Consider the following 9,807-nt stretch of genomic DNA (forward strand, 5'->3'; position numbering starts at 1 on the left):
CCCCCCCGGTCTTGGTGCCGCTCTCTGCCAGGCCGCTTTTGTGCTCGCGGAGAAAGTTTGCGCCTGGGCCTGGGAGCAAGAGGCTCGCTCTCTCTGATACGTCTCGTCGAACTGACGTCTCCCCCCGTTGCCCGCCTGGCACCGACCTTTTCGCCCTCCACTGACGCGCCGACTGCATATCTTGCACAGTCATTCACGCTGCTTTTGATTGCTGATAACGCTTCCTTCCTCGATTGCAGGGAAACATGGCGGCGATACGCTGCAAGTGTCTCGTCCAGAGACCAGAGACTCTCCACTTGCTGTGGGTCCGGCGCCACTCGAGGGGGTAAGTGTGATGCTATTGCAGTTTGTTGAGAGTTTGGGCCTGTTCTGACGCGCCTCTTTTCCCGCAGGCTGTCGTAGAGCGCTTGACGGGGGACCCGGTCCAGGACCAGGGTCGACAGGCGAACGGCAAGACTGAGGAGAGACAGACTGAGCGGAGCTCGCCGCCGCCCCCGACAGAACTGCCCTGCCCCAGCGGCTCCGCCCTCGGCTGCGAGGGGGGAGCCGTAGCACAAGATGTGGCGCCTGCGACACCCGCAGCCCCAGAGCCAGAGGCCGTGCTGCGCACCCCCGAGGCTTTGCCCGCCCAGTCAGATGTTCCCCTGCTACCAGGCGGTGGGGACACCCAGTTACCTTCCTGTGAGGGCGGCGAGACACCCCGCCCCGCCACCCCCACGGACCCTGCTGTACCCGCCGCAGGGGACTGCGGGGTACCCGACACACGGCCCGATGGTGCAGCAGGGGCTGCTGTACCGTCAGGTCCAGGACTCGAGAGTGACGAACCTCCAGCGGACGTACTACCTGCAACAGGTAGTGAGTCCGCCGAACCAACAGCTTCTGAGGACAGCAGGCCAGCCCAACCCGCCTCTGACGGCGAACCAGCGGGTGGCTCTGCAGCACGCGTTAGTCCAGCGCCAGAGGACTGCCCTCCACAACAACCAACCCCTGATGGCCTACCAACCCATGCTCAACCAGCGGCTGACTCCGAGCCCGATATTCAGTCGGCGCCTGAGCCCCAGCCCGATGCTCAACCAGCGGGTAAGCCCGAGCCCGATGCTCAACCAGCGCCTGAGCCCGAGCCCGCTGCTGAGCCAGCGGGTCAGCACACACCCGATGCTCAACCAGTCGCCGAGTCCCGTGATCAACCAGCGGTTCTCTCCCAGTCCGGTGCTCAGCCAGAGGATGACGCCGAGCCCCTTGCTCAACCAGCGTCTGACTCCAAGCCCGATGCAGTACCCACAGTACCCGAGGCGCCAGCCGCACCCCCTGCATCACCTCCCCCGCCAGCCGGTGAGCCAGGGAGAAGCTCACCGCCCGCCGAGCCGGCTGCCGCCAGCGTCGGCGCCAGCGCCGCAACCGAGTCGACCGGAGCCACCGTCGAGCCGGCCCAGCCTGCGGCAGATATCGACGGACGACTGGCCGGAGCTGCTCCGACCGGTGGCGACCTGTCCGTCGGGCCAGTTGTTACTGAACATCATCCTGGCACGCCCGATCCCGTACCCAAGCGGGCCGAGCAGATCGAGTCGGCCGTCAACGAGCAGTCAACAGTCGAGACCCCCGGACCCACAGACGAGCAGCCGGGCGAACAGCCCGTCGAGGTCCGCGGGCCCGCGCCCCGTCAGTCCGACGATCTGCCCGAGGCTGGCGGAGCGCCTGACGACCAGCCTGGCCAGGCTGGCCGACCAGCAGCCCAACAGCCCGAGACTAGCGGAGCAGGTGCGGATGTGCCAGACTGTGGTGGACCAGGAAACGAACTCGGACTCGGAGGAGGACGAGGAGGAGATGCCGGCCAGGACGTGGGACGAGATGGACCTGTCGGCGATGAACCCGCTGGACCTAGCGTACATCCCAGCAAGGACGTACTACCGGTACCCGATCACGGACCTGATCCGGGTGCCGGCGCTGCCGCCCAGCCTGGCCCTGGAGGTGCACTTTCGCAGGACGCTGTTCCGACAGTTGCGGATGCTGATGCCGATAGACCTGCGTCGCGGACTGGACCTGCTCGAGACGTACAACCTGCCCATGACGCGGAGGGCGGCCCTCCGCCTTGCACGCTTCCTGAGGCAGACACCGTTCAGGCCGCCGCCGAACAGCCAGGCGTAGTGGAGGAAACGAACCTGGAGGATCGCAAGGAGCTTTTGGCGGCAGTCGTAGCGCGTATGGACGCCCAGGCGTCTTCATCACCAATCAGCGCGCCTGAGGTTTCGTCAGCCGTCGCAGCACCGGAGATTTCGCCAGCCGTCGCAGCTCCTGAGGTTTCGTCGGCCATCGCAGCCCCCGTGGTTTCCCCGGCCGTCGTACCATCCGAAGCTGTAACGCTCAAGCAAGAAATAGTCCAGGGGGAAAATACTGGTTCCTCTGAACAAATTGAGGCAAAAGTCTCGCGTGTGCTGCATGATTCAGTGATACCACCCGAAACTGAATCAACCAGCGACTCTTCCGTCGCTACGACTGAGACGGCGGCAAGCCGTGAGGATTCCATGCAGGACCCGACGGCCTGCTTCCAAACGACTGAAGGCGAGGGGGCTTCGCGCCCCGCTCCTCCCCAAGCGGCTAAGGCCGTGGAAACTGTGATAAAGGTCCCCGTTCCTGACAAGCCCGACAACAGAGTAACCCCCCTTCGGGCGCCGCCGCGCTCGGCCCCCGTGGCTCAGGTGGCGCCCACGCCGCAGGTGGCGCCCCGGCCGCGGAACAGCGTGCCGGCGCGGAGGAGCAGCGTGCACCAGCTGGACACGTTCGCCTACGACTCGCCAGCCGCCCTCAACCTGAGCACCACCTCGGTCTCTGCCAGCGCACCCAAGACCGACGCGCCGCTGCAACTGACCATACAGCGAGAGAAGGAGCAGCCCAAGATCAGGCTGGCGTCCAAGGAGAAGCTGTTCAAGCCCTCCGTCGTGGCGTTGGAGGAGACGTGTAAACGGATGCTGCCGACTGGACCCACGGGACCCGCGCAGGCTGCCGCTCAAGTAGCGCAGGTGAAGGCCAACGTCGCGAAGGCCCAGCCCGCGCCGCACCAGGCACCGCACCAGACGTCGCACCAGGCGTCGCACCAGGCGCCGCACCAGGCGAGCCAGCCATGGCTGGCCAACATCCCCCCAGCCGTCCTCGCCAACATCCCACCCGCCGCGCTGGCCAACATCCCGCCAAACGTCCTCCAGAACATTCCACCCGAGGTGCTCGGCATGATCGCGCCCTCGTTTTGGGCCAGCTTGTGCACTCCGACGAGCAGCCGGTCCGAAGTGAACGCCGCTCATCAGACGCTGCAGCAATTACAACAGCTCCATCAGCAGCCCATCAACAAGATTCAGCAAAAACCACAACAGAGGGCGGCGCAAGCCTCCTCGGCGATGACTCGGCCAGGCGCCAACAAATGTGATACTAGTGTAAGGGCAAACAAGCCACTCCCTCCTCCTCCTCCTCCGCCGCCGCCGCCGCCTCAGATGCAGCAGCAGCAGCAGAAGAGCATCCTAAAGACAAACGCCGGCGGCCAACAGGTGACCTCAAGTGAGGAAAACCGGCTGTTGTTCTCACTTCCCAAGGACACCGTCGTCATTCCCACGTACTACGTGGAGCCCGGCAAGAAGGGACCAGCAGAGCCGCACTCTTCTGCACCGGTCGCCGCCCCAACGGCGGCTCCGACGTCCTCGCAGCCCATGAACTTGAGCGGCGCGGCCTCTCTGCCGAGCCAACCGCCCAAGGCGCCCGCGCCACCCCAAGGTCTGAGAGCGCCCGTCTCCGCCGCCAGTAAGGTCACCGTGCCGCCGAGGACGTCTGTGCAGCCCAAACCTCAGCCACCGTCGAAGGGTCCAATTCCCCAGAAGGGAGCGCCCCTACCTAAGGGTGCCTTCCCGTTCAAGGGCCAATCAACGTCATCCAAGGCGCAGACCCCTCCGACGAGCACCGCGACGTCCGCCGGGGCTGGCCTGTTACCCCCGGGCTCGCTGCCCGTGGGGATGGACCCCTCAATGCTGTGGGGACCCATGGGCCCTCAGTTCCTTCCTCCGCACATTCTTGCTCAGTGTTTGTCCCAGGGCTTCTCGCCCTCCCCAATGGACCCGCAGCAGATGGCCATGATGGCCATGGCATCGGGGTTGGGTCCAATGGGTCCAATGGGCGGTGGCACTCCGCTGGACCCCCAGAAGATGGCACAGTTCAACCAGATGGCGGCTATGGTGGCCGCGTCCATGGGACCCATGATGCCCATGGGCCCAGATATGCTGAATCAGCTGGCTATGCTGAGTGCCATGAGGCAAAATGCAATGGTCCCGGCGCCCGCATCCAAACAGCAAAGCCAGTCGAGGCAGTACAAGGCGCCGCCTGCGCGCTCCCAGCCGACGTCCAGGACCGTTAGCCCAGCGAGCCAGAGCAGCGCGCAGCGGGAAGTGAACAGCCAGCGGACCGGCTCGAGGGGGTCGAGTCCAGCCCAGAGGGGCCCGAGCCCAGCCCACAGGGGGCCCAGCCCCGCTCACATGGGACCCAGCCCCGCTCAGAGAGGGCCAAGCCCCGCTCAGAGGGGGCCCAGCCCCGCTCAGAGGGGACCCAGCCCGGCACAGCACAGCCTCCAGAGGGGGACCAGCCCCAGCAGTCAACCAGAACCAAGCAGCGTCCCGCCCAGCGCCCTCAGCCCCCTGCAGCGCCTTGCCAAGCAGACTTCCATATCTATAACTCCTGCGCCGGTCAGCCTCAAGATACCGGTGCCCCCCAACAGAGGTGCCCCCGCCGCTGCTCCTGTAGCCTTCCAGCAAGCTCAAGCTCAAGCTCAGGCGCAAGCACAAGCGCAGGCACAAGCACAAGTGCAGGCACAAGCTCAGGTGCAGGCACAAGCTCAGGCGCAGGCACAAGCACAAGCGCAGATGCAAGCGCAGGCGCAGGCTACCGCTGGTGTTGCGGCTTCTACGGACGCGTCGAAGAAGTCCAAGCTTGGCTCCAAGATCCGCAACGTGGTGGATGGATTGCGCGCCAAGGCTGAGCAAGTCGGTGCGCCCCTCAACCTAGCCGACGATCAGCCGACGACCCCGGTGAAGAAGGTGATCCAGGTGACGGACACGCTGACCATCGAGCTAGAGCAGAGCGGCGACGAGGAGCGCCGGGAGCGGCCCGCCAGGCCCCCCATGCCGGGGCTCCTCCCCTGCAAGCCCGCCGAGACGAGCTCCGTCACGCCGCCGCCGGCGCCCGCCTCGGCCTGCTCCGTGACGGTCCTGCCCGAGACTTCCCCCGCTCCGGCCTCGCCCCCCAAGGAGGACACGGCCGCGGTGTGCGCGCAGCTCCTTGAGACCCTCATCGTGCGTGTCGAGGAGCTACGCAACGTGCAGAGCTCCATCAAGGAACAGCAGGTGCCCGCCCCCGCCGCCCCCGCACCCCGGCGCGCCAAGGTCAAGGTGACCCCGACCCGGGCGCAGATGACGGGCGCGGGCAAGCCTCCGTTCGGCAGGCCACTAGTTCCGCCCAAACCTGTGATCTCGACTGTGGCGACGCCGTCGCCCCCGCCCCCGCCAGCTCCAACCTCCGCCTCGCCGTCAATCATCGCACCCGTGGTGAGCATCTCCCCGACGGTGACCATCTCCCCGGCTGTGACGGTGACGCCCATCGCTGCGGCCGGCCGCCGGTCCAGCACGGACATGTCTGTGCCGTGCAGCCTGCCCCTCAACAAAGTGTCCCAGATGCTGGACACTGTTCGCCCCACCCCCGGCGCCCCGCCCGCCAGGCCTACAATACCTCCCATGCTGGCGGCGGGTGGGCTGGAGATCGTGCCCATGGACAACGTCACTTCCCTGCCTCCGCGAACGTTCGGCATCGAGAAGCCCGTCATCACGGCTCCTAGCATCAGCCTCAGCCCTAATGTGTCGCTGTCGCTGACCATGGGGCCCCGGCCCGGAGCACTGGCCGTGCGTCGCGAGCCCGACAGCCCCGTGGTGTCGGTGACTGTGGAGTCGCAGCCCATGCAGCCCGAGGCGGCCGTGCACCTCAAGACGGAGCTCATTGCCTTCGCCCAGCAGAGTGCGCAGGAGGAGCCCAGCTACTCCGACAACGAGGAGAGTCAGGACGGTAGACTTGTCATCGTGGAAGAGGACATGGGACTCGCTGTGCCCAAAGACGAAGTTGACATTGAGGATATGTTCGAGGCCAAAGAAGAACCCTGTGACTCCCCGCCTGAGGCCATGGTGGGCGAGAACTCGCTCGACGTTGTGCCGACCAGCGTGGCTGTGCCCATCAGTGTGGCTGTGCCCATCAGTGTAGCTGCGCCCATCACTGTGGCTGCGCCCATCAGTGTGGCTTCGCCCACGACTGTGGCTGCGCCCAGTAGCGAGGTCTCTACCCAGCAGCCAGTTGTCCAACCCATTGATGTTGCGGTGACAACACCGGTTGTCGAAGCTCAAGTGCTACCTCCCGCCCCCACACGTTCTGTGAAGATTACTATCAAGAGAGGTGAGGTGGTAAAATCTACTGAGGAAGTCATCGAACCAAGGGAATCTGCTCCAGTCATAACGCAGTCTCCCGTACCACAGGAGTCATCAGAGCTTGATGTTTCCCTTCAGAGTGAACAGGGTGAAGAGGACACAGATGAACGAGTCTGGGACGATTATCGTGTTCCTGTTCGTGCAACACGAAGCGGAAAGCCTCTAGAGCCTATTCGGTCCCCGTCACCAGCTGGAAGGTCCTCAAAGAGTTCAATAAAAACTAGGAGATCAGCTGGCAGAAAGGAGAGCAGGAATGACTGGGAACAGGAGGACATGAGTGATGACAAAAGTTCTCCCAAAAAAGACCATAAGAAGAAAACAGAAAAAACAGATAAATCTAAAAAATCAAAGAAGCTACCAGAACCAGAAGTTGAAGAAAATAATGGCTTGCCAAAGTATTTCACGTTTAATGTTGTTGATAGTGAGCACCATTATACAGGGCCTGCGGGACAAAAATGGTTTACTTGTGACATTTGTGAGGGAGTCTATCAACGTGCATTTAGTCTAAAGAGGCATTACCTGAGGTCGCACATAAATTATGCGCACCTTACAGACAGAGACATTTCAAACTGTGGTATTGTTGTTGGGAATAAAATGCCAATTCATGTTCAAGTTGGCTCTGATGATCCATCCACTGGAATTACAGATCCTGACTTGCCGAAGTATGATGGTGGTGTTTATCAGTGTTACACATGTAATGAAACATTTGATGAAAAAGTGCTACTGAAGGAACACCTTTCAAACCACAAGCAGCAACTAGTGAATACTGTAGATGGTGAAAACGATACCACTGGAACCGTTTCCACATCAGAAGAAGCTCCAACATTGGAACCTGAAGTAGCATCGGAACCTTCATCAATACCTGACGCTGCTCCCATCCTAGACCCTGCTCCAATTGCCCTGGCTACTAGCAAATTTTCTGGCTCTTCCCACAAACTATCTGATCAAGAAAAGCTAGCTGTTGAGGAGAATCCCCTCCTCTTGATTTCTCTGGATGAGTCATCTACCTCTATTTTAGAATCTTGTCATTCTTGTGGTAAATCAGTATCTCAGGGTAGTGATACGAACAGTTGCAAGTGCTCAGAAAACACTGTTATGTGCTTCTTTTGTGATAAACTTTTTGAAACTGATAAACTGAGACGCCAGCATCAATCTAGAGTTCATCAGCGTCCCACCAAGAAAGTTCGGAAAGCAAAAATCAGATATAGTTGTGAATTCTGCGAAAATCATGAACCAGTGTTCAGAAATCTGGAAATTCTTTTTCAGCACATGTGCACTTTACATACTGATGTGTTCTTTGGCTGTGCACCTTGTGAAGAAAGGTTTCCAACTAAAAATGCATTGGTGGAACATCAGAAAACAGTTCACAGTGAAGAGGAAACTACTGAAACTGAATTGGAAACTAAAGGAGCAAACCTTTCAGAAAACTCTTCCTCAGTCCAGCAAACTGAAATAAAATTACCAGAAGAAACCAAACCAGCCGAGCCAGCAGCTAAGGCTGTTGAAGAAGAGTTTAAGTGCTCTGTATGTCAAAAACTTCTAGTCAGTGAACATAACTTAAATAGACACTACAGATTAAAACATGACAACAGGGGGCGTAAAAAGAAGAAGAAGGGTACAGCAGAGTCAATATCTACTTCAGAAGAAGGTCAGAAGGAGCATGATCGGATGGATCCAGAGACCTTGTTTTATAGTCGTATTTCAAGCAATATTAGAGATAATCTTCTTCATCATTTGGATGGGAAGCTTGATTCCCAGGAGCTTTTTGAGCGAGAAGTAGAAGAACCACCACTTGTTCCTTCCTCTGATTCTGCTCGCCTCAGAACCCCCATCGTTAGTGCTCCCAGCACAAGCTTTTCATCACAAGACTGCTTCAGTGAGCCTGCACCAGCTACAAAGGTTAAGAATATTAACAGAAGAAGAAGTAGTGATGGATATCGTACTTGGGAAAAGTTTGCATTTCCTAAAAAGTATGATGGGAAAGGTGGTATGACTAACTACTTAAGAGATATGTCACATGTTGACATTCATACTCAAGTGACCATGAGACAAAATGTTTTGAGGCTGGAAGCAAAAGAAGCTCAACACACATCTCCTTCAACATCAAGTGGAACTCGTAGTTACAATCTGCGTTCTAGTCAAGAAGAAATTCCTGTTTTAGATTTCCCCTCAGTTCTGTGTCTTACCCAAAGTTCTGCAGGCTTGCAAACTCGACGAACAGCAAGTGCTGCTGTTCTTGAAAAGAGTATGCTGTCAGTGAGCTTCAATACTCCTGAACCTCCAAAACCAGAGCCTGACAGGAGACCTAAACCTCCTAAAGAAGCAGCGGCTGACTATATCAATGCTGTATGGCGTCAAGGTAGTCCTCCAATGATCAATGGATGTTCAGAACTTAGTGGGGAATGGGTTAGACCCAAGAATTACCTCTGTGCTGCCTGTGATGCAAAGTTCAAGAATCTGTATGATCTCGAGGATCACAAGTGGAACAATCACCCTAATGTCTGGTGCACTCACTTTGAATTTGATGATGCTGCGCTTATTCCCTTCACAGGTTTGTTGGCTACCATATTCCTAGTTTTAAATTTGATATTAAATTTCTGCAATCTAATCTGATGCATTCCTATTCCTTCCAGCTGTTGGAATTAAATCACCCGGAGACCTGCACCGAAGATCTATTCACGCAGCAGGCACTATTATGTCTGCTCCAGCTGTGCCTGCAACACAGCATTGTGACATGACCTGCACAAAGTGTAACCATGTCAGTCAAACTCCAGCGGACTTACATCGGCATATGCTGGACTGTGGTGGAGACACTACCTGGCAGCTGTTAATGGTCGGAGCAAGCCCTGGCAGCTCTGGAAATCGTCGAAATAGAAAGTGGAGACCTTTCGGTAGCCGTCGCCGGAGACCTCAAGGACGTAGAGGGTTGAAAAGAAACATTCCAAATACTCCTCAGCGACCAAGATCTACTAATCCCAAGACTCGTGGTGGTGATGGTGAGTCCTTTCTTTCTTCATCCTCTTTCTTATTTTGTCCCTTATTGAGAAGATGCAGTTAAAGCAATTGGAAAAACATATGAATTATTGTACTTCTTTTTCAGCGGATACAATTCAAAAGATGATTGCTAACCTCCCTGCAAAGAGAACTACCCGAAGAGTCATTCAATTTAAAGATGACGAGATAAAAACAAGAAGCCAAGCTACAATGGCCAGTGTAAGTCTCTATTCAACAAGTATGACTTGTAAATTATCCTCATGCACCAACATCAATTTGCCTTAAAGTTTGTTTGCCTATCTATTTTTTTTTA

At 57.7% G+C, this 9,807-nt stretch overlaps 1 protein-coding gene across 1 annotated transcript in view; it reads left to right on the top strand.

Annotated features, from left to right (window-relative positions):
* Nucleotides 1-9,807, top strand: part of LOC113210972 (uncharacterized) — a 45,881-nt gene that overhangs the window by 10,323 nt on the left and 25,751 nt on the right. The window contains exons 2-5 of the mRNA XM_052268274.1: nt 240-325; nt 393-9,051; nt 9,134-9,496; nt 9,601-9,713. Coding sequence (XP_052124234.1) covers nt 240-325; nt 393-9,051; nt 9,134-9,496; nt 9,601-9,713 — 9,221 coding nt within the window. The remainder of the gene's footprint in view (nt 1-239; nt 326-392; nt 9,052-9,133; nt 9,497-9,600; nt 9,714-9,807) is intronic.

Source organism: Frankliniella occidentalis, unplaced genomic scaffold (assembly GCF_000697945.3).
Source record: "Frankliniella occidentalis isolate FOCC.00 unplaced genomic scaffold, Focc_3.1 Scaffold66, whole genome shotgun sequence".
Lineage (NCBI taxonomy): Eukaryota > Metazoa > Arthropoda > Insecta > Thysanoptera > Thripidae > Frankliniella > Frankliniella occidentalis.